The sequence below is a fragment of the Gymnoscopelus microlampas genome (genome assembly GCF_963454915.1).
Source record: "Gymnoscopelus microlampas genome assembly, chromosome: 1".
NCBI lineage: Eukaryota > Metazoa > Chordata > Actinopteri > Myctophiformes > Myctophidae > Gymnoscopelus > Gymnoscopelus microlampas.
The window spans coordinates 32,857,727-32,885,428 of record NC_139962.1 but is presented as its reverse complement, the minus strand read 5'-3'; the positions used below and the strand labels follow the sequence as shown (position 1 = coordinate 32,885,428).

General features: G+C 40.7%; 3 protein-coding genes across 4 annotated transcripts; 1 reads left to right on the top strand and 2 right to left on the bottom strand.

Annotated features, from left to right (window-relative positions):
• Positions 1-1,463: 1,463 nt before the first annotated feature.
• Positions 1,464-13,217, bottom strand: mns1 (meiosis-specific nuclear structural 1). The gene is made up of 10 exons (XM_084051809.1): positions 13,086-13,217; positions 11,141-11,353; positions 6,611-6,738; positions 6,378-6,480; positions 5,994-6,223; positions 4,909-5,125; positions 3,245-3,352; positions 2,520-2,777; positions 1,879-2,004; positions 1,464-1,733 (listed from the first exon to the last, which is right to left on the bottom strand). The coding sequence occupies exons 1-10, from the start codon at positions 13,188-13,190 to the stop codon at positions 1,623-1,625; spliced, it is 1,599 nt and encodes a 532-aa protein (XP_083907935.1). The 5' UTR covers positions 13,191-13,217; the 3' UTR covers positions 1,464-1,622.
• LOC311043255 (protein TFG-like) lies at positions 8,872-10,068 on the top strand (the record flags this gene model as incomplete). The annotated part of the gene is made up of 1 exon (XM_084054431.1): positions 8,872-10,068. The coding sequence occupies one exon, from the start codon at positions 8,872-8,874 to the stop codon at positions 10,066-10,068; it is 1,197 nt and encodes a 398-aa protein (XP_083910557.1).
• A 2,607-nt stretch (positions 13,218-15,824) lies between the features above and the next one.
• LOC311047916 (ADP-ribosylation factor-like protein 6) lies at positions 15,825-24,471 on the bottom strand. 2 transcript variants are annotated; one of them, XM_084060867.1, is made up of 8 exons: positions 24,338-24,471; positions 22,050-22,214; positions 21,758-21,819; positions 21,008-21,076; positions 20,798-20,892; positions 19,925-20,054; positions 19,196-19,251; positions 15,825-17,535 (listed from the first exon to the last, which is right to left on the bottom strand). In XM_084060867.1, the coding sequence occupies exons 2-8, from the start codon at positions 22,188-22,190 to the stop codon at positions 17,510-17,512; spliced, it is 579 nt and encodes a 192-aa protein (XP_083916993.1). In that variant the 5' UTR covers positions 22,191-22,214; positions 24,338-24,471; the 3' UTR covers positions 15,825-17,509. The 2 variants fall into 2 exon arrangements, with proteins under 2 accessions (XP_083916993.1, XP_083916994.1); XM_084060868.1 differs by having other exon boundaries at positions 22,050-22,210.
• Between the last annotated feature and the right edge of the window lie 3,231 nt (positions 24,472-27,702).

The following is a 27,702-nucleotide window of genomic DNA, read 5'->3' as shown; positions in this document are numbered from 1 at the left end:
TGCTTTACAAACCTTTTAACATTCTCCGTGAATGAAACGAGTGTTGTGATTGGTCAAAAATATCGTTTCCGAGGGGGCACGGTGGCGCAGTTGGTAGCGCTGTCTTCTCACAGCAAGAAGGTCCTGGGTTCGATTCCCGCCGGGGATGCTGTGGGCGCTGGGGGCGTGTCTTCTCCTCCGCGTCATCAGCGCCCATACCCTAGGTGGGGTTGGCGAAAGGGCCTACTCTGTGTGGAGTTTGCATGTTCTCCCCGTGTCTCCCAGGGTAGTTAATACCCTCACAAAAACATGTAGTAATCCTGGTCACTATACCGCCTCCCCCATGACAGCCGGGGCGCCTGATGGAGGGGAAGGGAACTGGTTGGAATAACGTGTTCCTTCCACGCGCTACGTCCAACCAGGGAAACTCTCCCCTGTCAGGTGACAAGAAGGTCAGTTGGCTCTCATGCACTGAAGGAAGCATGAGCTCGGCCCTGGCCTCCCCAGGCTGTGGGGGACTGGTGTAGTGCTGGTGTAGGGCTGGTGTAGCGCCCAGGATCACTTAGGAAATTGGCACCGGGTGAAAAAAATGGGTTACAAAAATCGCGGGATAAAAATTATATAAAAAAATATATATATATTGTTTCCGGAGGAAACGGAAATCCTGTCCACTCAGGACTTCCTAGACACTCGCTGCTTTAGGTCGTGACCAGGCTCTTCTTTTCGCAGATGAGTGAGGCTGGGACCGAGGTTACTTTCAACCTAGCGTAACTATTTTGGGCATGTGTAGTAGGCAAACCATTTTTTAAAAGGCCGGTACGTTCTACAATCTCACAATATGTTGCATCGAGATCCTTTGTAGATCTGTTATTTTTGCTACTTTTGTGTGAGAATGATATATGATGAAGTAGGCTATACAACGGGCCATTCATTTATGAAAAAAACTGAAAGTAAAAAAAAAAATCACACCCTGTGTGAAGAGGGTGGTGCCTTTGATGAGCCCCGTATTGACCCCCGTATTGATGTTGTCATCAATGTTTGTTTATTGGACTGACATACATACATACATACATACATACATACATACATACATACATACATACATACATACATACATACATACATACATACATACATACATACATACATACATACATACATACATACATACATACATACATACATACATACATACATACATACGGACACACGGACACACGGACACACGGACAAAGCCAGATATAGGGGTGGTTGGCACCACCCAAAAATTATGGAGATACAAGATATCAGTCCGACAGCAACGTAAAACTGTTTCCATAGTGACAGGTGCATTCTATACGTTTTCAGGCTAGAAATGTGAATCGCTGTCAACTCATTGTCCCATTAATCCACCAGAACACAAGCACAACCATTTACAAGTTGAACTTTTTATTTAGGTAATTGTAAATAAAGGTTTCATTCAAATACATTCTATTCTATTATTGTCCTAATAAAACAAACATTAAAAACAATTATTTTACAAAGTATTAATGAGCTGACCCTTTTGCATTATTAAAATACTGTACTATTGGTAGCTTCCTTGGAGCTGAAAAGTTGAGCTCCCTAATAGTTCCCACTACTGGTGTAGTATGAAAAGAAACTGCTTACTCCTGGTCTTCCCAGCCTTCTTCAGAGAAGATATCAGCCTGACGTTTCTGAAAGTTGCTTCTAAAGTCTTCATCAAAGTGTTGAAGGTCATCTTCACGGAACAAGCCCTTCAAATAGAGAATACTTATGGTAATTAGTATGACGAAGTGGGGCATTAATTTATGAAAAGAACATAAAAAGTAGAAATATGGAGATACAAGGTTTCTGCCAAATAGCGATGATGTAATAGTTTAATAATCCATGGCCTCCTACCTTAGGAAAATATCCCAGTAGTTTAGTAGCATGATGTTTAAGGAGGCGTTGTCTCTCTTCTTCAATGATCTGCCTGCGCATAGCTTCTCTCTCCTCTTCCAGTGCTCGTTCCTTAGCCTCGTGTTCCTTTAAGGCAGAAATCTCATTAGTTCAAATGGACTTGCAATCAAATGATGTTACCTCTAGTGAAGCATTGTAGAAAATGTAGCGCAAACAAACCAACTTGCACTACATTTTGGGTATTCACCAATAAAATTCCCTTCTCCATTAGAGACCTGCCGCCCCCTCTGTTGAATCTTTTAAGTCCAGGCTCAAATACTCTGTTCTACTCACAAGCATTTGAATCAAGCTGATGTGTTGCTTTGTACACTAGGGGTGCAACAGTTATTCAAACCAATCAAGTTATCAATTATGTACTGACATGTTTTAGTTGTTGCTGTTGTTTTGTTTGTTTTTTTCCAAAAATGTGTTGACATTTTTCAAAAATACCCCAAAAATGTTGATCTACAAGCTTCAGGAATATTCAATTAATCGAAAAGTAATCGATAGAATAATCGCTAAGAAACTAAAGGATAGTTGCAGCCCTGTTATATACGAATACTTATACAACGGCACTGTGTTCTATAGCTGCTGGAGTGTACCCTGTCAGCTTGGTGCTGTCTGCGTCTGTCTTCTATTAACTGCTCCACAGCTCGCTTGTGCTCCAGCTGCTTCATGCGTCTCTTCTGGGCGTTCATCTGCTCGATGCGATCGTCCTCCGCAAACTTCTCCATCATCATTCTACGGAAGGCCTCTTCTTCCTCCTTTTCGGCCTGCTTCCTCATCTCTTTGAAGGCCATCTGCTCCCTACAGGTCTGCTGGAGCATCAGCCTCTGTCTGATCTGTTTCTCCATCTCTTCCTGGTAAACATATTTGAAACTAATTTCAAAAACTGTACATATTTTCTCTTTCTTTTTTTCCTTCTTATTTGAAGTAACACGTATTTTTGAGGCATACAAAACATGGTCCAGAGTTTATGCCAGGGACCCCCATAAGAGACCTAAGAATTCTCAAAAATATTCAAATGTAGTTATAATTTAGTCACAAGCTCTTGTTAATCATTTTCATTGGTTCAATATGCCTATTAAAATACATTTTATAATATAAAACCCAGACACTATTTCAGGCATGTTATAGCCTTTTGTTTTTTACAACACGTTGCATCGCGTTGTGAACTAGCTTGGCAATCACTGTCAGCTCGGCTTACAGTGATTGTGACAGTAAGCCAAGACTGTACTTGGCTTTCATGAGAAAGCCAAGTATAGTCAATGCACAGTAGTATGTGGAGTGTCAATTAACATATGAAAATAAAGGCCAATTTGCTCACAATCTCTTTCCGTCTGACAGCTTCTTCTCTCTCCTCCAGGTAAAGCTCCTCGCGGACGCGCTCCATCTCTTCACGTTGCTGTTGTTCCATCTCCATCTTCTCAGTGAGCTGTGAGGACCAACACACAGTTCAACACTTTACAACAGTGGAACAACCAACAACAGCCTGAGTACCTGGTCGTGCGACAGTGTCAAGCGGCGGAAATATAGCCGATCTGCAAGCTCACAACATGTTGCAGTAGTGAGCTTGTAGATCAGCTGTTTTCGGCACACAACAGTGTCACATGACGGAGTATAAATTTAGCATAATAGGTGCCCGCAAGTGTCAGGAAATTAAACTACTTTTAATAGGGATGTTCGATATTATCGGCCTCCCGATATTATCGGCCGATATTAGCATAAAAATCGATATCGGAAAATATCGGTATCGTTTTTTTTTTTTTTTTTTTTTAATTTACAGTAGTTCTTACTGTATGGTGTGTGTGATATGAAATTTGAGCTTACCCTAATCACAATAATCCCTGCATATATCGGTATCGGTTGATATCGGTATCGGTAATTAAGAGTTTGACAATATCGGTATATCGGTTATCGGTAAAAAAGCCAATATCGGACAACCCTAACTTTTAAGACATTTTTAATGCCAAATAGAATTACATTAAAGACGCAACTTTGAACGAAAATAAAAGTTGAAGATATCCTCTCAATTTAATATGAAATATTATACCGATCGGCTTCAAACTCAGCGTGCGTATCGCTGAGGACCCACGGGAGTGCCGTGCCCAGTCAGAAGTCGGTCGGATCAGCGGTTGTCCAGAACCGCCGATCTCACCGATATGCCCATATATAGCCATATATGGAGATCCGGTTGTCCAGAACTGCCGATCCGACCAATATATCGGTCTATGCCCAGTATATGCCCATATATGGACAGTATATGCCCATATATGGACGTATACTGATGACAACAGGTACCTCCATATATGGGCATAAAAGGGACACAGACAGACAGTTAGACAGATACAGAGATCTCCATATGGGCATAAAAAGGACACAGTCAGACAGGTAACACTCACTGAGCTGCATCGTTCCCGAACTGTATCGTTCCCTGAGTAGGCCAGGAATAACCGGTGCCCGATGGTCACCGGTCTAGTTCAAGAAACTCTGGAAGCTAATTGTATTAGGTTTGTATTGTATTGTATGCTATTGTATTCGGTTTTATTTACGGTTATCACTTAGTCACACATAGTCATATAATAGTAATACTAGAAAATGTGCTCCTCGGAGCACAGGTCTCCGCCAGTACTGTTCCTGATTAATCCTGTCTTACCTCACTTCAAAAGATATAAATGATCTTTTGAAGTGACACACCTATTTATAGGGCTCTATTTCATCATGCGTCTCGCTAGCCAATCAAAGCACACCCTTTCAACATATTGTCACGTGTCACGTGAAGCTTGACCAATGTTAGCTTGGTGGACACACGGAAGGACGAGAACGAAAACATAGTCTCCTGGCGGAGACAACAATTACTTTAAAGGCCTTTTTTTAAAATGAACATGAATTAAACTATTTAAGACCTTTTAAGGACTTGTGGACACTGTGAATAAACGGTTTCCAATGGTAGACACTAGGATTATGTATTTGTGAGACCCATGTTCTTACCATTTTATGCAAATGTTCTTTGGCCTGCTCTCGCTCTCTGACTTTGGCCATCCTGTCCTGCTCCATCCGCTGCTGTCGGCCGGCAAACTCCAGGATGCGTCTGTTCTCAGCCTCTATCTTCTGCTGCTCCATGCGTCTCCATTCAGCCTGCTCCTTCTTGAACTCCTCAATGTAATGCTGAGTGGCTCGCACCTTCTCCAGCTTCAGCTGTTTCTCCCTGCAGAGAGGCAGTAGGCCCCATCATACAACAGTTGGTATGCAACCCTTGTCTATAATGCATTATAAACTAGGGCTGCAACAACTATGAATTATTAACGAATCAATGCGAAAACATTCTAATTTATTTGAACATTGTCTTTAATGTTTATGTTCAAAATAGGGATGCCAAGTTGAAAGTGATTAACTGCAGCATACTGCTACTCGATTAACTGATTATTTTATTATAATTGATTATTTTCTAATTAACTGTTGCACCCCTATTATAAACATACTTATAATGCATTATAATGTGCTTAACACTGTGTAGTTATAAGAACTCATACATATTCATACTCCTTTATAACAATAATAACACGTTATACATCCTTTTATAATTACTTATAAGATCAAGTACCATAATACTTCATAACTGCTGGACACTCATACTTTTTATTTTTGTAAGGACCATTAGTGTATTATAATTCTCACAGTTTTAATACATTATAATAATCTTATAATGCATTATAATCACTGTAATTAATTATAGTCTGATTATAAGCCATTATAGGTGGTCATTGTGTGCTTTAATTAAAGTGGAAATAAAACTCATTACAACAAGAACACAAAATCATTTCTTCCTCCACCTGCAGGAATATCATTACTTTACTACTTAACATATTGCCTGCCAAGGACGTTTTAAAATGTCCTTTCAAATCCAACACTTGCCTGCCAAGGACGTTTTAAAATGTCTTTTCTTTTTCCCCCCTTATTTTATGAATATTTATGAGTGCTTATATAACTATAACCAGTGTTGTGATCTTCAAGCCAACAATGTGACGCAAGCGACAAGAACATAAATATAAAGAAGAGGGCATGAAGGGACTAACATCCGGTCTTCCTCGTAGATCTTCCTGACGATCTCATCCACCAGGAGCTTCTCTTTGAGGAACTCTTCATACGCCTCTTGTCTCCTGCGCTCCTTCTCCACCAGCTGCTGCTCCAGCTCCTTCTGGTACCGAAGCACCTCCTCATAGCATCTCTGGTCCTGCTTCTGCTGCTCTGCGGCCGCACGCTCCTGTTCACTCTTCATCCTGCGAGTGATGTCTGCCTCCTCACGCTAATGGCACAACATGTCACAATACATGACAATGATGTTAATGTCACAACATCTCACAATACATGACAATGATGTTGAGTGTCACAACATGTCACAATACATGACAATGACACTAATATAATAATAATATAAAGGACACACATCTTTATCTTACCATTGTCTCAAACCTCATGGCCTCTTTCTCAGCAACCTGTGCAGCTCTTTCTTTGTTCAGATATGCAGTCTTGAGCTGTAACTCCAACTCTCGAAGTTCAATGCTAAACATAATAATAAAATAATGAATGATTTAATTAATAAATACATAATGTTAGATAATAATAGAAAGGGTACATGGAACAAATGATCCACTCCAAAAGATGTTTTCTATTTACTTTTATGCGTACATACCTGTTCTCTTTAACATATTGCCTCATTTTCTCATCTCTTTGTGTCTCATGGCTGATCCGGGCCAACTCTTTGACCATTCTCTCCTCTTGTTCAAGTTGCTTTTCCTTGTTTATTCTCTCCTCGTCTGCCTGGAAATTAGTTTTGAATTTGATTATTATATATATAAATACATTATATGACTAGAAAGTGACTGCATTAAAGTAACTATTCAAGTGTGCAATCCAGGGGCGGGCTCAGAACAAAAATCAGCCCAGAAATGACATAAATTGTCCAAGATGAGATAAAAATAATAAAGCAGTTAGAGAATACAGCCAAAGCACATCACACAATGATCAGCCAGTCTACCAGCATGATTGAACCAGTGTTTTAAGCTCCATACAGTAGTGTACTACACAGTCCTATGAAATAAACTCATACATTAACAGCACGTGCAGCTTTGCAGGAGGCTGAGGACAAAAAGATTAAAAAAAGAGAGAGAGAATGTCTTACGTTTCTCTTCAGCCAATGAACTGAATTATTCACCCGCTTTGAGATGGGGGCGGCGACAGTGGTGTAAAGTAACTAGGTACTTGTACTCAAATACTGTACTTAAGTACAATCTTTTACTTTACTGGAGTATTTCCAATTTTCAATACTTCTACTTCTACTCTACTAAATCTCAGAGGCAAATATTGTACTTTTACTCCGCTACAATTATTTGAAAACTTTAGTTACTTCGCAGATATAAATTATTATATTATAAAACATACATTAACCACTTTAGCCCTATCTTATACCTAGGCTATTTGAAAATAGCCGATCAACAAGCTCACAATGCGTCTCATCGTGAGCGTTGTGCGCTTGCAGATCTGCTATTTTCAAACATTTTAGTACTTTTACTTTTGGTACTTTAAGTACATTTTGATACCAATACCTTTGTATTTTTACTCAATTATTTTTTTTATTCCGGAATTTTACTTGTAACAGAGTACTTCTACATTGCAGTATTAATACTTTTACTTAAGTAAATCATTTGTTAACTTTTTCCACCACTGGGCGGTGATAACATCCCTGTGTGGCAAGTGATGTGAGAACACACTCAGCACGCTGGTCATAGAGGAGGGTTCGAGAGCATGAACTCAAGAGAAAAGCCCAGGGCCAGATAACATGGGGGCAGGGTGTTGAAACCCTGAAGCCCAACGGAGAGGGATTTTCTGTTCCGTCTTTCAACGCTCACTTGATAGCCAGGTGGTCTATCTAGTCTAGTCTAAGTTACAGTAACAGTCAAATTGTATTATCAACATCATGCTAAAATGTGTTGTCCAGCAGACCGTACCAGATGGACAAAACTATGGTAGAATATTGGTAGTATATTAAGTAATTGTCCAAAGGAATTATTTAAATGTGGACTGTGTAACTAAAGTGAACAATGCAATATAGTGCAATAATTCACAATGTACTGCTTGTGCAAAATGGTTGGAAAACAAAAAATGTCATGAGATTTAATAGGACAAAAAGAATGCATATTGTTTAATGTTCCATGTGTTTGAATCTTCAAAATGAATCTGATCCAGTGATCTGTGAAATGAAAACACCAGAGATACATCAAATGATGAATGTCGATGGGATATCATTACACGCAGCCTCTGCAGATGGCTGCTGAAATAGAAAAGAATTGGACAGTCGTAAGTCACTGATTTCAGTGTAACTAGCAACCAACTCGTCACACCACGTAGGTGTGAGATGCAGTCAGATATCAGTGGTTCTCAGCGTTGGGTCAGGGGACAACCAGGGGCAGACCTTAGAGGTTTGTTACTCTGAGAGTTCCATTTGGTTCCATTTGTACACTCTCAGAGCTTAATTAGCCTAATGATTTTTCAGTGTATATTGGGGTCCCAGAGATAAAACATTGTATCAAATGGGGGCCAGTGGCCTAATGCATATCAAACGGGGGGTCCTTAAAATAAAAGGGCTGAGAAGTGAGAACCACACCACACCATATTTAGATTTTATGTTGGCACATTGGATTGGATGAACTGATTTTCACAGGGTGCCTGCGCAAATCAGCATCTTTAGGTATGCATGGAAAAAAATTGTGTCGTGTGATGTCACATGTGATGTCACGCTCTAGACTATATAAGTGTTATATTCCCTTATACGTCTACTTTATCTGAGAGACGGGCAGAGACGGACAAAAACTGAGAAACTTACTCATGTTGGTCGTTTCTACAGCTATCCAGATCACGGTATTGTAGAAACCTGTGAATTACAGTGCGGTCTCAATGAAGGTCGTAGACGACTGCACCACCATGAACGACCAGCAGCTGGACCTGAGTGGGAAGCTGATCATCAAAGCCCAGCTGGGTGATGACATCAGACGCATCCCTATCCACAACGAGGAGATCACCTACGATGAGCTGGTGCTCATGATGCAGCGCATCTTCCGCGGCAAGCTGCACGGCAACGACGAGGTCACCATCAAGTACAAGGACGAGGATGACGACCTAATCACCATATTCGACAGCTCTGACCTGTCTATCGCCACCCAATGCAGTAAAGTCCTCAAACTCACTCTGTTTGTGAACGGTCAGCCACGGCCCCTGGAGTCCAGTCAGGTGAAATACCTGCGCAGGGAGCTTATTCAGCTGAGGAACAAAGTCAACAGCCTCCTGGACAACTTGGAACCCCCCGCTGAGCCTGGTTTGGCCGCCGCGGCAGCAGACAGTGAGTCGGTGGAGGGGAAGATCATGGCGGCCGAAGCGGTGATGAAACAGGCCCGGATCAGTGCCGGCAGCAGCTTCGACCCCCTGAAGAACCAGGGTGAAATCAACGTGAACGTCATCTCAGCCTTCGGATTGAGCGAGCACCGAACGTCAGCTCCCACTGGAGGTGCAGTTGAGGAACAGTGCACAGCAACCCAAGACAGCAAGGCCTCTTCCACAACATCTGCAGCTCCACCCCCTCAGACCCAGGCGCCATATGCAGGGATACAGCAGGGACCCCCAGCATCCATGGAAGGCCAGGTGTACCAGCAATACCAGGTTCCAGGCCAGTACCAGCAATACCAGGTTCCACTACCCATGCAGCATGCACTACTACCCAACACGGCCAGTATACAGCTCCAGCCCAGCCCTCCACAGTCCCAGCAGCAACAGCAACAGCAACAGCAGCAGCAGTTCCAGATGTACCGACTCCCAAACTCCCAGGCACCACCACAGCCTGCCCCTGCTCAGGCTCCAGCACCAGGCTTCCAGGGTGGCCAGCAGCAGCCTCCGCCACCCCAGGGAGCTCAGCAGCAGTACCAGACCCCCCACCTCGTTTACAGCCTGAACCCAAACTCCACCCAGACCCAAACAGGGTACAACCCTCCTCCAGGCAGCAATGTCAACCCCCCGTCACCAGGGGCCACTAACCCCTATGCCCTCAACCGTCGTGGCTACAACCAGGGATACACTCAGCCAGGCCCTGGATACCGCTAAAACTCATACATATATATATCAGCCTTTTTTTTACGGCATCGGTATACATGTAGGCGATTTGTCCCGATTTTTAACCACTTTCAACGTGCCATGATCCCTGTTTCGGGCATGTCATTAGAGGTGAAAATCTTCAGAAGTGTTCAAACATTCAAAACAAAGCAGGTCAAGCACACATTTAAGTGCTTAAAAAAAACGGTTTCTGTTTTATTTATTTTTTATTTTTTGGTAATTGGTGGTCATTGATGACAGATTTGGCATCAGTCAGGCTCTATACACAACCAACCACTTTCTGTGTCACCACTTGTAACCTTTTTCCCTCCGCTGAAACTAAACTATAGACGTGACAAACAATCTTGACACAGGATGACTCTCCCAAGCTTCCACGCTGTTGTAGCGGACGTAGCATCAGAGAGAGAGAGAGAGCAACTTCTCTGGCACTAAATGATTCTTAAAAGAGGTGACGACAGTGACAAACCAATTAAAATTAGTTCTTCATGGGAACAGGACGTCTTTGAAGACATGAGGACCTATTACGGTGTATCTCTGTCGGTGTAGGGTCTGTTTGTGAGTGGGATTCTCTGTTCTGTCTTTCAACACTCATTTGATACCCAGGGCACTGTACTGTTTAGCACCACGTTTTTCTGCAAACTGACTACCAGAAGGCGAAGGACGTGTCTCCAAACATTTTTTTTTCACATCTTACATTAAAATACCTTGTGGGTGGACGGTAGGCGTCAAACGTAATGTCCAGATTTGATTGGACGCTGGGCATCACAAACGTAACACCCAGATTTGATTGGACAGTGGGTGTCACAAACTTAACAGATGGCAGATCTACAACTATAAAGTTATGACACATTGTGCCTATAATTGCATGTCCAAAATATAGGGACGCCAAGTTGAAACAGCCACGTATCCTGCAAGAAACAACAACAACAAAAACTGATTGAGGCAGGTAGCATTGAATTTGTTTCTCTTGTTCTTACCTTACCGTATTTTAATCTATAATATGCCAAACATCCCTCCCTGATGCAATGACACATCTTAGTCACAACCAGAGACGTTTAAATACCTTGATGAGAGCGTCCTCCAGGTGGCGTTCATAGAGCTCATCTTGAACCTCGCGTAGATGTCTCCTCTTCTCAAACCTCTCCTCGATCATCAGACCGGCTTGGACCTTCCTGTCTTCAGCCACGCGCCTCTGCTGGTCCTGCCTCTCCTGCTGACGGTGCTGCTCAGACACCATCCTCTGTCTGTAGCTGGACGTCATGTAGTTCCTGGACGCCTACGAGAAGAGAAGACAACAAAATGGAAGCCTCATTTGTATTTTGTCAACTAGACCGATGCAAGATTTTTGGGTCCGATGCCGATTCCGATGTTGTAAAGTCCTAGAGTCTAGGACTTTCCAACATCGGAATCGGCATCGGACCCAAAACTCAAATCTTTGCTTCTGGGGATTCTACAAATGACTTCTAACAGTTTTATGAAAAACGTATGTTGCTTTAATGTCAGTGGTGCTCAAACCTTTTCATGTCAAGGACCTCCAAAATGATATGTATTTGGCCGCCGACCCCCATCTCAAAATATTTTGTTCCAGGGACCCACCCCCCCCCCCCCCCCCCCCAGAAGTAAAGATTTTCCGTGCTATTAGCTTGCACATCTGCTATTTTTGAATAGCCCAAAGAAATCTTAAAACACGTATGGATAAAGTGGTTACACAGATGCGTTCCCGGTTTGAATGGGCTGATTACTCACTGCTGCTAAAGGATGTCTCATCTGTATAAGAGACTTTATAGAATAGAGCAGTGGTTCCCAACCCTTTCTGGATCAGGGCCCACTGGGAAATCTTGCAAAGTGTTCGAGGATCCCGTTTGTTTTCATGTTTATTTTAATGATCAATCAATCGATTGTGTTCCGGCTTGGATCAATGGAACTAACATAGTGCTAGGGTTGGGACCCTTTAGGATTTAACGATTCCGGTTCCTCCACGATTCCCTCTTAACGGTCCGATTCCTAAACGGTTCCCTTTACCCATTCTATCTGTATATATTAGAAAAATGTTTAATTTGAATATTTTTTGATAAACACGTATTCGATCATACATACTGTACAGCATTGCATTCATTGTAGTGGCTCTCAAAGTGAGGTACAGGTACTTGAGGGGGTCCCAAATTGGAACTTACAGGTCGGTAACTGTGAACGGAGTTCACAAATAGAACCAAATGCACCCTTACGGATCCATTTGGTTCCATTTGTAAATTCAGAGTTTCCGTTTCCGGTTCCAAAGGTGATGGAACCGATTCCGGTTCCTCAATGTTGGATCCGGTTCCTCCAATTCCGGATCCCTAATAAGTGGTTGGGAAACTGCAATAGTGTGTTTCTATTCAACCATACACATCATCAAAGTGTTATTGTATAACTGTATCTGCTGGACATATTTCTCTACCTCTATAAGAAGGTATGCACCAATATGTATGTACAGTATATTGGAAATTGCATTTGATATTATAGACTTGTTTGTGTCTATATCTCTTTTATTTTCTTTATTATAACTCTACCTTGGAAAAGCAAAATGCTGGGAGCCTGTACAACGAAAAACAATTTCGCACGCACGCACGCAAGCACGCACGCACGCACGCACGCACGCACGCACGCACACACACACACACACACACACACACACACACACACACACACACACACACACACACACACACACACACACACACACACACAGCGGCAGACGTACACACACATGGGACATTCTGCATAATGACTACTTTCTGCTTTTGGTACTTTAAGTACATTTTGATACCAAATTACCAATACTTTTGTACTTGTACTCAAGTAAATTGAAACTTCTAACAGAGTATTGCAGTATTGATACTTTTACTTAAGTAAAACATGTGAGTACTTTTTCCACCACAGGTGCATTGTGTGTGTTGTTCTACAGTACAGAGTAACGTTGCGTTAGAGTTTGCGAATGAATAATGACATTCTAACGTTAAAGTGCTTACCATGCTGGTTGCAGACACAGCTACAGATGGATCGTCGTTATAAATCGATGAATAAATGAAGTTGTAATTATTTTGTACGACAGAAACAAACTGGTCCTCAATCATTCAAACTCCTGCTTCCCTTCCTTCCGCCTCATTCTTCTTTGTTGTGATTCTTGTTGTCATGGTAACGCCGGAAGTGCGTCCGTGACGCAGTTAGACAGTGGTTCATGTTCTTCTCAACCTGTGGGTCGTCACTCCCAGGGGGGTCCCCACATGATTTTTTGGGGGAGGGGTCCCCAGATGACAGTAAAGTGACAATTTAAGGACTTTTAATACCTAATACAAGAAAAAAAGAGATATTGAATGAAAAAAACACAATTAATGCACCAAAAGTAATCAATAAAAACTGGTGAAACATTGGCCAAATTATCAAATGATATAAGAAAGTGGCAATATATATATATATATATTGTGAAAATAGCTGATCTACAAGCTCACAACAACACCTTACAAAGCGAGGCGTTTTTCACAATTCACAAGTCGGGAATTCTAAATTTACTTGAGTAAAAAAAAGTACAAAAGTATTGGTATCAAAATGTACTTAAAGTAGCAAAAGTAGAAAGTACTCATTATGCAGAATGTCCCAGCCATTTCACAAGTTTTAAAATGTATAAAGCTCTTTTCAAAATAGCAGATCTACAAGCTCACAATGTGTCGCAAAATGCGACACATTGTGAGCTGCTATTTTCAAATGGACGAAATGTATGTAGGGTTAATAATAATAATTAAAATCTACAAAGTCACTAGTAACTTGTTTTCAAATAATTGTAGTGGAGTAAAAGTAAAATATTTGCCTCTGAGATGTAATGGAGTAGAAGTAAAAGTATTGGAAAATACACAACATAAGTAAAGTTAAAGTACCTCAAAAAGTACTTGAATAAATGTAATTAGTTACTTTCCACCACTGATTACACAGAATATTACACAGAGCTGTTACTCCATAGACTATATTAATGACGTAGCCCATTAGTGCTCTCTACTGACTGATCACTGCAGGCACCAGCGCATAACAGGATCAGAGTTAACTTTATTGTCACAGGTGTAGTACGTTTTCTGGGCCTCCATCATTTCGTAGCTTTTGGTGAGAAGGGAGAGTACAGAGAAAAGAGCAGAATAAGAAAAACACAGGATGGAAGCAGGTCAAAACAATCAAAGATATACAGTGCATACAGTGTATACAGATACCATTTGTAGTAGCAGGTATGGTAAGTAGGCCCCTACATGATTTTTTGTGCTTTGTGACCTTGTAGATCAGCTATTTTCATTGATTATTTCATGAAGGAATTGATAATTGATTAAATCAGAATGTGCTCATTTCTATAAGAGACATTCTGAGGTTTGTGACAATTTACTTTTAACTCGGGGACGCATCTCCGTACATCACACATCTTTGTCATTTTATATTTCTTTGGCTATTCGAAAATAGCAGATATACAAGCTCATCTTGTAGATCTGCTATTTTTTTGAAACATCGTGAAATTTGTGTAAATCTTGAATCTAGCGAACATTTGTTACTCAAATCTTTGCTTCTGGAGGGGGGGATTTTTGCATTTTTACGATAAATAAATAAATAGCAGATCAACAAGCTCATAGTGCGGCACTCGGTGCTATAGCCAAAGAAATCTAAAATGACAAGAGATGCGTTCCCCGAATTGAATGGGTTAAGAAAGCTCAGGAAATGTATTTATACTGTAGTAGGTTAATAGAACGGTTGTCTCATTTGAGTTGTGGCAGATGGCTGAGTGACACTTAGAGCTGCACTACAGTATGTACATTTCCTCTTCTACCCCGGACCATTGAGCTAATAGAGCCTGCCTGCTTGCTCAGGGGATAAATTGAATCTTGACCATCAGGTCAAAATTTGTGTCTAGGTGAGACATGACCTTTGATCTAAATGTTTCAATAGAAGAGCAGGGAGACAAAATTCAACCACCCCGATTGTATTAGTTATATTGTATTAACATACTCTACCAAACAGATTGAACAAAATTAAATTGTATTTAAAAAAAAAGAGTACATGGTGTTGCTTTAACTTCTCTCAAGCTGCATAATGGCTCAACATTGAGACTGAACCTGTGTGGGGTGATGGTCTCAATGACAAAACATCATAATTAAAATTGTATCAAGCACATGCAGCAGCATATACCAAACTAACTACTATACCTTTAAATATACCAAAGAAATTGTAAAAATAATAATAATGAAACGGATACATAAATTCCCTCATACATTAGGCCTACTTAATATAAACCCACGGGCGGTCTTTACTGTAGGCAAGGTTAGGCGAACGTATGGGGCCTTAACAGTCAGTGGGCCTCATGAGATTTACCCAAATTATTATTTTTAGATATAAACAAAACATCACAATTAAAATTGTACATGCAGCAGCATAAAATATACCACAATACATTCTAAAATAATAAAACGGATACATAAAATCCCTCATACATTAGGCCTACTTAATATAATAAACCATGTTGTCCAAGTACTAACAAGCAGCTGTTGTTGGCAGCTCATATGTTGTTGGAGTGAAAGAGAGAGAGAGAGAGAGAGAGAGAGAGAGAGAGAGAGAGAGAGAGAGAGAGAGAGAGAGAGATTTTCTTCATGTGAGATGGAACACATAGGAGAAGCTATCCGAGTCCAATGACCATCACATTAACACCAACAATAACAAAATAAATCAGCCTTTTCCACCAAACCTTTATTTGTTTACACAAGTAATACACGTGCACTCGAATAAATACATTATATACATCCTATCTGAAAATATAGTTCATCTAAATAAGGGCTACCTGTGTTGGTGAACTGAACAGTTGATTATTTACTGGCCTGGGAATGCTTTTGTAAATGCCACAGTCCTCCACAGGCAGAAGCTCACAGAGCTTTAAGTGTACGATGACTTTGTTCAAATTCGACAGAAATTATAATTACACTAAGACACACAACTGTGATAACTACTCTTTAGATGTAAGGACTGTGTCCTTGTGGATGTAAGAGGAGTGCCCCTGGTTTTTAAGTAGTGGGGTGTACATTGGTACATTGTCTGGCAGACTGATGCTTATGGTAGCATGACCACAAGGAAGTTAAAACTGGCAATGTACTGTATTGCGGCAAAATTGGCCCAGATTTTGCACTACCGTTTAAGTGACCTTGAGCAAGGCACTTGATACCAATGGTGTCTGCTCTGCAGTTGCCACTGTACTACCGTCACTTTGGTCAGCAGTCACCACCCTGTACAGGTTTCTACCCTATTTGTGTGTATAAGTTCTGGGCAAAAAAATATAATGTATTTGTACACCCAAGTCCCATCCAAAACATTACAATACATTACAAATCCTAGAGCACTGGTTTTCAGTGTGGGGTTTGGGTACCACCAGGATCTAAGTCTTTCGTATTTTGAGCGTTTGTTTAATAGGGGGACAATATTTCTACTGTGGTGACTGGGGTTCAAATCCACCATGGTGCCTCCAGCTTGGCCGGGCGTTCCAATGAAGACAACTGGCCATGTTCGTCGGTGGGAAGCCAGGCAGGGAGGCCGATCTCTGTCGCTGCACTACCGACTCCTACAGGTTGGCCAGAGCACCTTGCACAGAGCATTTCTGGGAAGAATAGCGTGTTCCTCTTGCACGTGTTATACCCTCCCGGTGAAACTCTCCTCACTTTCAGCTGAAAAGAGGCAGACTAGCGACGTAACATGTATTGGAGGCAGTGTTCATTTTGACAGCAAATTCAGATTTTGTCTTAGTCTTTTGAATAACACATTTAGTTTTAGTCCCATTTTAGTAGCTGAAATTGTTTAGTCTTAGTCGACTAAATATCAAAATATTTGTTGTCTTAAGTCTTTTAGTCTAATCTTAGTCAACAAAGTTAACATTGATTGGAGGAGACAGGTGGTTGTCTACACCCTCTCAAAGAGTAGGGGTCAAAAGGGACAGGGATTACATGGGGGAATTGCCATTTGGCAACTAAATTGGGAGAAAATTATAAATGGAAAAAAAGATAAAGAAAACAAAGTAGGTGGCTATTAAAGGGGCAACTGTTATATATTTGAATAAAAACAAAATAGCAAATTAAATAAACATTGTTTTATACAATGTTAATTTGTGTGTGTGTGTGTGTGTGTGGTGTGGTGTGGTGTGGTGTGGTGTGGTGTGGTGTGGTGTGGTGTGGTGTGGTGTGGTGTGGTGTGGTGTGGTGTGGTGTGGTGTGGTGTGTGTGTGTGTGTGTGTGTGTGTGTGTGTGTGTGTGTGTGTGTGTGTGTGTGTGTGTGTGTGTGTGTGTGTGTGTGTTTTACACTGCAGGGATCTGGGTAGGGTTCTTCCTTTGTTATGAATACAACTACAGTATGATGCTCTTTCCACATGTTGGTTCTCTCTAGGCCTTCATGTTCTCATCGTTCTGATTTGATCTGTAAAACACAGGCATAAAGCACCACATTATTAAAAAATGCTGCACATAAAACATGTCACTCAGTGTTCATAAATCTGTTGCAGTTGATGTAATGTTGTCATCACAGTTACTGAAATGGTCTACCTCAAAGCTCTTAAAGGGATATTTCACTTTAAAACACTTCTGGGGTCATTTTAACATCTACTTAGTCTTTGTGAGCACCCCAGACAGTTTAAGTTACTTGATTCAATATTTAGATATGATTATTATTCATTTGATCAGACACGCCCCACTCCTTTGAAAGTCCATTGAACTTCAAAATCGTCCAAAATCATTTTAACCATGTTAGACTCATTGAAAACACATAGCCCTGCTGGTTCTGGTGACTGATATTGTCCTTCTGATCTATACTGCATCATGCACAGCAGCTGTACTGTATGTCATGATGGCAAATTGGGGCTGACGCCCAAGGTAGTATTATGTAAATAAGACAATTTGTCCAAAAACAATACTGCTGCTGCTACTACTACAAAAAAGAAAAAGTATTCTACCTGTGGATGACTTATTACACTACATCTATTTTATCACAGGTTGTATTATTTTCTGTACCTCGTCACTGTTCCCCAGATCCTCATTTTAATTAGTCAAAATCCTAGGACAATTCTTTTATCCAGTATTTGTAACCTTTATTGTTTTGTTTAGTACTTTTGCACTGTTTGCCTATGCCAAGCTTTATGCTCCGTACATATGACAGAATTGACAATAAAGTTGAGTTGAAATAGGAATCTGTTTTTAAACAAAAGTAACAACAAATATTAGCTTGAGTAGGTATACTGCCGATCGGTCAGAGGAGGCGGAGGGGGGGGGGGGGGGGGGGGGGGGCTAACTGGGATTACTGATTTGTCAATGTCATTTAAATAATGGTATAACGATCTACAGGATCAGGTGGTTGGGTAGGAATCTGGGGATGTATTTAATGTTCTACAGCTACAGTAAATGGCGGTGCACTAATACAGTACAGCACAAAACACAACGATCAATACTCACTGTGAAATTTGCTCTATGAAAGGATTCAAATGAGATGAAATAAAACAAATTAATAGAAAAAGAATAAAGGTGTTCTGTGCATGAAGTGGGTCAGGCTGCTCTTGATTAAATGTTATACGAGAATGGAAATCAACAGGGACTTCATGATCAGAAAAACAAAAAAGCAGGAAGAAGGTAATATCAGGAATTTAAAGTAATTGTATGTCTAATAAACGTAAATCTTAGCCCATGCACAAAACAAAAGCAAGCCGCTAAAAACATCAAACTAAGATGAACTGGTGGTGAATCTTTCGTAACTACTCACTACATTTTGGGCAAAAAGTTAAATTGTCATTTATTAGATACTAGACATGAAAGTTACTATATTACCATACTTGGTGTGGTGTTGAATGTGAATTTGGTCTTAATACACCAACATCTATCTATCTTAATACACCATCAAAACCTTAACCCCTTTCACCTTGACATCCCAATTTTTAGCATGTCATTAAAGGCAGATCTGTTTTTTTTATGTGATGCGTTGTGAGCTTGTAGAGTGGCTATTTCTGAAGATTTTTTAATAGAGCTTAAGTGGTTTATCTTTAAGATGTAATCTACATCATGATTCATTCTCATGTTCATTTTCAGCCTACCTTGAAGCCAGTCGACCCCCTCCTGTAAACCTTCTCCCTTGAGAGCATCACTGGCACTGAAACATATCAACAACAACAGGTCACATTAAGACACTGGTTCTCAACGTGGGGTCCGGGGACTGCCAGGGGGCCTTGAGGGGGTTGCAGGGGGTCCGCAGTTAAAGGAGTGATAGGCACCAAATGGACCCTTAGAGGTCTGTAACTCAGTGTACAAACACCGGCTTCGGATGCTGTCAATGCACTGAATGGGACATTATCATGTTTAATCAGACTATTGATTGTTCTAAGTAGGTGAGACCGACGGGGCTCAGTAAATGTTTTGTCGTTATTCTGTGGGTTGATGAAAGTTGGGGAAAACGCTCAGCCAAAAACATGATTTACGATTCTGTGCCTATCGGTGCATAACTCGGACGGCGTTGAGTCGGCTCAAGCGAACTTCGCAACGTTCGGCATGGCAACTCGCTCTCTTTAGCTCGCTATAATGTCCCATTCAGTGCATTGACAGTATCCGAAATGGATGGTACAAATGTAACCCAATGCATTGGGTTAAATTTGTATACTTTCAGACTTGAATTAACAGGATTTTACAGTGGGTGTGCACGTGTGTGTGTGTGTGTGTGTGTGTGTGTGTGTGTGTGTGTGTGTGTGTGTGTGTGTGTGTGTGTGTGTGTGTGTGTGTGTGTGTGTGTGTGTGTGTGTGTGTGTGTGTGTGTGTGTGTGTGTGTGTACCAGATGTGCCATGGCTTGTCTTTGATGTTCTCCAGGCAAAGCAACTGTGACACCTTGACTGAAGACAGCGCTTCTCTCACATCCATCTTGTTGGCAAAGAACAGGATGGGAATTCTCCTGTGTTTAATGTCTGAAGTCAGAGCAAGAAGGACAATATATATTACAATGTACCCTTTTGTTTATAATGAGTAACATCATTTTTCCCCCCAGTACAACTGTGATAGAAAAGAAAGCCAAATCACATACTGTACAGTATACCAAATAGATACCAAATCATCCTATATTAAAATTGCCTAGGTAGGGACCGTGGACGGTGGACGTCACAAACGTAACATCCAGACTTGCGAGGCGCATCGTTGCTCTGATCTGCACGAAAATTGGCCACAGGCGCTTCGTTTCTCCAATCCGCACACGCACAAACACTGTTCAGGGGTCTGTCATGAGAATAATCATACCAGGGGCCAGGTGTGGGGCCAAAGGTGCCAACGATGCTCCAATCTGCACCAAACTTGGCACAAGCACTGTTCAGGGGTCTGGATGAGAATAGTAGCATCAAAAAAACTAAATTGCACATATATGGGGCTCTCGCTCTATTGCAGTGTTTAACACTTCAAAAATGGCCATAACTTGGTGACCATTGCTCTGATCAGCGCAATATAGGATTTGGATACATAGATTTGAAGGCCGCATAGCGGCCTGGAAATCTAGAAGCTCAAAAACCCTGTCTCACATCTTCTAAAAAATTCTAAAACTGCCACAAATTGCAGACCTACAAGCTCATAATTCTTAATTAAGAGGTTAAGTTGGGATTGATACAATTATTCATGCAATCACACAAGTACAGTACCAGGATAACGAATAACACAGATTTACCTGGATGACCTAGTAATGTGTCCAGCTCTTCTTTGGCAACTACCATCCTCAGTTTGTCTCCACTATCAATGACAAAAATTATGGCTTGACCCTCCCTGAGGAAGACATGGACACCAGAGGGGCCTCAGTGAAACAGCACTCATGGAATCAACTGTACGCAGGTCAGAGAAAACTGCATGGCAATAAGAACGGTGTGATTTGCACACTCACTTGTAGTAGTGCTCCCAGAGGTTCCTGTATCTGCCTTGGCCAGACATGTCGAACACTGTGAAGGAGAGACTGAAGAGAAGAGTGGAGAATACAACACAACAGAAGACACTTAACTTCAGTACAGAGTAATAATGCCTAAATTATACTGTCTGTATCGCTATGCAATGCATTGTTAGCTTGTTAACAGACTTGTAAACGTGGTGGAAAGTAACTAAGTACATTTACTCAAGTACTGTACTTAATTACGATTTTGAGGTACTTTTACTTTACTGGAGTATTTCCAATTTTCAATACTTTTACTTCTACTCCACTACATCTCAGAGGCAAATATTTTACTTTTACTCCACTACAATTATTTGAAAACTTTTGTAGATTTTAATTATTATTAAAAAACATACATTAACCACTTCAGTCCTATTTAAACTTTGGCTATTTGAAAATAGCCGATCTACAAGCTTGTATATCTGCTATTTTCAAATATTTTAATACAATTTATACATATGATATGATACCTTGTGAAACGGGATTCTGCATAACAAGTACTTTTACTTTTGGCTTTAAGTACATTTTGATGACAATACTTGGTATTTAAGTACATTCCGAGTATTTCTACATTGCTGTATTGATACTTTCACTTGAGTAAAAAATCTGAGTACTTCTTCCATCACTGCTTGGCATCTGAAGTTGTATGGAGTAAACAATTGTACAAAGGCATACTTTCAAATCATGTTCAGCTGTTTTGTTGAATACCTTGATGTCTTGAACTTCTCTATGCTGAAGCCAATGGTTGGGACGATGTCTTGTGTCTGGGCCTGTGAGAAACAACAAATGTGTCTGGTGTTAACGCCTAAACATTGACTTAACCACTGTAAATGCAGTGGTATATATCCACTGTATGTTGCTGGGGAAATAAGGGTCCCAGTTTGTACATGTGATACCTTCACGGACCACCAGTTGAAAACCCCTGACTTATAGTACAAAAATATTACTATTACTTGTCCAGGGAGGGAACACAACAGATTCAATATAATGGCACACATACATTGGAAGGTTTGAGTCTGTTGATGATGGTGGTTTTGCCACTGTTGTCCAGGCCCAGACAAAGCACGTTGACCTCTTTCTTCTTCAACCCCAGCCATCCTGCTAGCTTGTCAAACAGCCCCATTGGCAAGCCTGCTACCATCAGCTGCCTCGCTATCCTGTCTTACTGTCAAAGAAAAAATAAATAATTAAAAATCACAACAATTCAAGTCATCTTGTTCATGTTGTCTAGTCCAAGCAACATTTTTATTTCAACATGGACACCACTCTCTCAAAGCTAGAAATCAATGGTCCATGATGACTAAATGCTCTCATCAGTGTCAGAGATGCTTTATTCTGAAAAATGTATTAGTATGCATAACCTAAATCATTTAAGCCCAGCACAGCCCCTTTTCAAGTGTGTAATCTCAAATGAAACAGCACTGTAAGGAAAGTGTAGCCTACAGGTGTAAATGAAATAATTGTAAATTGCACTGTTTCTATGTCACAGTCACAAAGCTGGTATAGAACCAATGTAAATGTTATTCACGTTTGCACATCTAGGTCAGTGGTTCTCAAGCTTTTCAGGCCATGACCCCCCAAAATAATCATTTTTGAACTGGGGACCCCCCCACCCTGTACTAGGAATTGTAGTAATTGAGGCATTCAATTTAAGTCCGACTCGGTTCCACAGATAAATATTCTTGTAGATCGGCTATATAATTAAAAAAAAAAATGTAATCTTTCCTAAATTATTTAATCATTTAGTCAATGTTTTACCAGTTTTTAAAGTATAGTGTTGATTATTTTGATACTGTAATGGATTTTCTCTCTTTTCTTTTTTTAGGTATTAAAAAGGTCTTAAAAGTCCTTGAATTGTCACTTCACTTGGACCCCCCAAAATCAGGTGGGTACCCCCAGGTTGAGAACCACTGATCTAGGTCAAACTCAACACAAATGCACAATACTCTTTACTGTGTCTTGTTGAGTGCAGTTTGCATACTGTTAACACTACTGCGATGTATGTATGGATTCACTATGAATTGAGTACAAAGGACCCCAATGGAACAAGCCAATAGCTTTCTTGTTTTTTTTTATTCCTATTAGCTGACCTTGTATTGAACTGTGCGTTCATGTGCTTTTTTCTGCAAACTTCTAATACAGTATTCAATCAATCAATCAATCAATCAATCAATCAATCAATCAATCAATCAATCAATCAATCAATCAATCAATCTCGTGCTACCAAAGGACACGCCACATTCGTCATCATTGTGCGTCGGTGTCTTCTTACGACACAGACTAACCCACCCTACTAACGTTATTCCAAGTTAACATGAATGTTTACATTTGGAGAATAAATGTCCACAGCATGTTAGTGTATTCTTCATCATAAACCCACGTTAACGTTATAGCTGCCATTAACATGTTGCTTTTATTATGTGCGACCTGACTGTGGGTTCTAGGTTTTTTTGTAATCCCTTGCTATGCTAATTAGTAACTACCTAAGACTAGCTAATGTTGTTAATCTCGTTAGCCTTGCCTACTTCAACCTGGTGTTTGCGTTTTCGCCCCCTTTTGGCCCGTACATCTACATAAACGTTCATATTTCCAATATAAAGTGCTAACCCCATGGCCACGGATGTTACATCTATGCACGGGCCCTCAGAAGTACTCGTATCTTCGGTATTGTTCAGTAAAAAGCATTTTAATCCGATCGGTGGCCATTTTATCCGTATTTTCGCCATATGATTTCAACTACGCGACCCTATCGGTTGGGATATGTATTGCACTCTGATACATTATAATAAGTATGACAAAATGGCCACCAATCAGATTAAAATGCTTTTTATTGAACAATACGGAACATACGGGTACTTATGAGGGACCGTACATAATTATAACATCCATGGCCATGAGGTAAGCACTTTATATTTGAAATCTGAACGTTTATGTAGATGTTCGGACCAAAAAGGGAATATACGCAAACTCTATACTGAAGTTCATCCATGACGGTCATGACAGATGACCGTCTTGGATCCATGGCTATGCTAATAACTACCTACGACTAGCTAAAGCTGTTAACCTCGTTAACCTCATCCCTACGTTTACAATCCAACCGAGGCTAACATGAGCTGTAGCCACAAAAACACTAATCAGATGAGTTGACACAGAATAGCAGCCAAAATTACTAGAATCTTACACTGGCTATTGTGTTAACAAGCCAGCCAAGCCAGCCATACATTTATACTATCACTAAACGCTAGCTTCCCTTTTCTATCACGCCAGAACATGAGATACTACACCTACTGCAAAGTCTTCAGATCACACTCCCGTTATGCATTCAGTTGTCTGTTATTGCGTCAAATTAACATATACGTTTCCCAAAGGAGTCCAGTGTTTCATTCATTTCTCTCTTAGTAGTAGTCCTTGAGCCTGTAAAGTATTTACACCTTGTTGCTTGGAAACGAGGGTGCGCTCAATTTGCTCGACTCAACTCTGCCATCTATTGGTCCTGGTATTGTATTTTTTTTTTGGTTAATATTTCTAACAGGACAGTGTATATTACAATGACAATTAAGCAGGGCAGCAGCTGTGGGTGGTGTAAAGTAACTAAGTACATTTACTCACGTACTGTACTTAAGTACAATTGAGGTATTTTTTACTTTACTGGAGTATTCCCAATTTTCAGTACTTTTACTTCTACTCCACTACATCTCAGAGGCAAATATTGTACTTTTACTCCACTACAATTATTTGAAAACTTTAGTTACTAGTTACTTTGTAGATTGTGATTATTATTACAAAACATACATTAACCACTTCAGCACTATATACATTTCGGCCATTTGATAGCAGATCTACAAGCTCACAATGCTTAGCATTTGTGAGCTTGTAGATAGGCTATTCTCCAAAGATTTGTATACATTTGAAAACATGAAATGGGACGTTTTGCATAATGAGTACTTTTACTGTTTGGTACTTTTTGATGCCAATACTTTTATACTTTTTTTCACACACACACACACACACACACACACACACACACACACACACACACACACACACACACACACACACACACACACACACACACACACACACACACACACACACACACACACACACACACACACACACACACACACACACACACACACACACACACACACACACACACACACACACACACACACACACACACACACACACACACACACACACACTTATATATATATTGATTGATTGAATTTATTTGGTGATTCAATTCAATTCAATTCAATTTTATTAAAGTGTCAAATCACAACAAGTTGTCTCAAGACACTTTACATGTAGAGAAGAGACCCAACATCCCACCCTGAGCAAGCAATTTTGCGACAGTGGCAACGAAAAACTCCCTCTTAATTCAACAGGAAGAAACGTCAGGCAGACCCTAGGCTCTAGGGCGGGGGCCTTCTGCCTCGACCGTGTTGGGGGAAAGAAGAGAGAGAGAAAGGGAGAGACAGAGGAGAGACAGAAAGAGATACAGTGCAAGCAGTAACAATAACAATAATAGCAAATATAATAGTGTAAGATACTAGCATATGATAGTATAATATAGTACAGCAATAGTGTGTATGCAGTATATAATGGAATAATATAAAAATGTTTAAGATAATATAATATGCGGTATAGTGTAGTGTAGTAGAAGTCCACGGTCGTGTCCAGGTCGTGCTCCATGGAGAGAGGCCCGGTCCGGTCCGCAGTCACAGTCTTGAGCCGCAGCTGGGGGTCCGTAGTAACAGTCCATAGACTCCATGGAGAGGCCCAGGCCCGGTCCGCAGTCACAGTCTTGAGCCGCAGCTGGGGGTCCATAGTAATAGTCCATGGACCTGCGACGTGGGTGGTAGAAGAAACTCCGGGGAACGAGTCCCCGGTTGTAGAATTAGTGGCAGGCCTTACTAGAGCGTGAATCCGTACAGGGTTAATTACGATTGTACCAATGGGACACAAACCCACACAACCAAAGGGAGGACGGGAAGAGAGAGGACGAGGGGAGAGAGGAGAAAGGGGAAGGTGGGGGAGAGAGGATGACTATAGGGGGACTGAGTCTATACACTTCGGCTATAGGCTTTATCATAGAGAAAGGTTTTTAGTCTAGTTTTAAATATACAGAGTGTGTCTGCTTTACGGACTGAGACTGGGAGAAGGTTCCACAGCTGAGGTGCTTGAAACTTAAATGGTGATAAAAAGAGGACACATGAGTACTTCCATGAACAACAACACACACAATATCACCAAGGATAAAAACACAATGAAGGCCCAACATACTCAGCCCTGTGAGGCTCTTTCAATTGTATCCCATCCTGACCACCTGTTGACTCTTCATGTCCAGAAAATGTGTGCCGTAGTCCCTTTCTTGAGCAGTTAACTGGACATTTCCATAGATGTCCTGCTCTATAGTTTTCATGCCTGTTACGTGTTATGCTGTACAAGTTTAAGTGTCTCTTTTTGTTAGCAGTTTAGTCAGCGTGATTTGTTTGGTATGATTGTGAAAAGGTGATCCTCATTTGTCCTCATTAGACGTCCAAAATTTAACCATCATCACTGCATCCTTATTGCATCATACTTGATGCTCATTTTGATGGAGTAGAGCCAGTCGCCAATGGAGATGAAAAGAGGAGTAACTTTGATGTATCTTGGTGGCAGACAAGACTTTAATCTTCACAGAACATGATAGAATGCCTGGTCACTGAAACCGTCAGATGATACCCGAGATTGAATTATTTAATGATTCTGTAAGGATAGGTGAAAAGAATCCAGTCTAACAAGGACTAAATACATAATCAACTCTGGTGGGCTCACTTATAAGTTGAGTAAAGTTTGCATTGCCAAAAAGGTTACGATAGTTGAGAAATCAAGCCAAATAATAATTTCATTCAGACGATGTAAGGAGTTAATGATGGACGAAAAATACATTTAGTAGATTTGGTGGATTTAAGTCTATATTTCCTTTAGAGGAAAACAACCTCACAAGATGGCACCCCCCTGTCCATAGAGGGCACCATCTTGTGTGGTCATCCACTATTAAAACAGCACAGTGTGACATCACATTCTCTTTCTTGATAGTCAGTTATTTTGGACATTCAAAATGCATAGGCTTCAATTTTAAAGAATAATCTCCTAATGTTCGCATGCACAACATGTAGACCTTTAGCTGTGTTAATTATGCAGACAAAGTTCATAGAGTAAAGGAATATTCACGACGAGTATACAAGAAAAAGTAAATAGGGATAAGGGCTGGTAGAGAGCAGCACGCACACACAAAGTTCATGAGAACAAAGACAAAGTGGAGTAGTAAGCAAAGCAGAGCTCAAAGCAAAATGGAGCTCAGTCTGCCTAAATCTGTTGTGAGTGACCAAAGGAAAAAAAGAGAAAAAGAAGCAATAGAGAATAGAGAAAATAGCTAAGTCCCAATTATTTATTCCCCTCAAATAAGCCTTCCATAAAAGTTAGTTTAACAAAAGACATCAACTGTCGCAAACATTCACGACCCCGCACCTATTCATTTCAATGAAAGCGACGTACTGGGTGCTCCCAGTATGTCGCTGGGGACACCCTACTTTGGGTTTGAGCCCTCTGGTCTGATGCAAGCCCCCAGAACCAGGGGGAGTTATCAAGTGCTGATCCCCTGG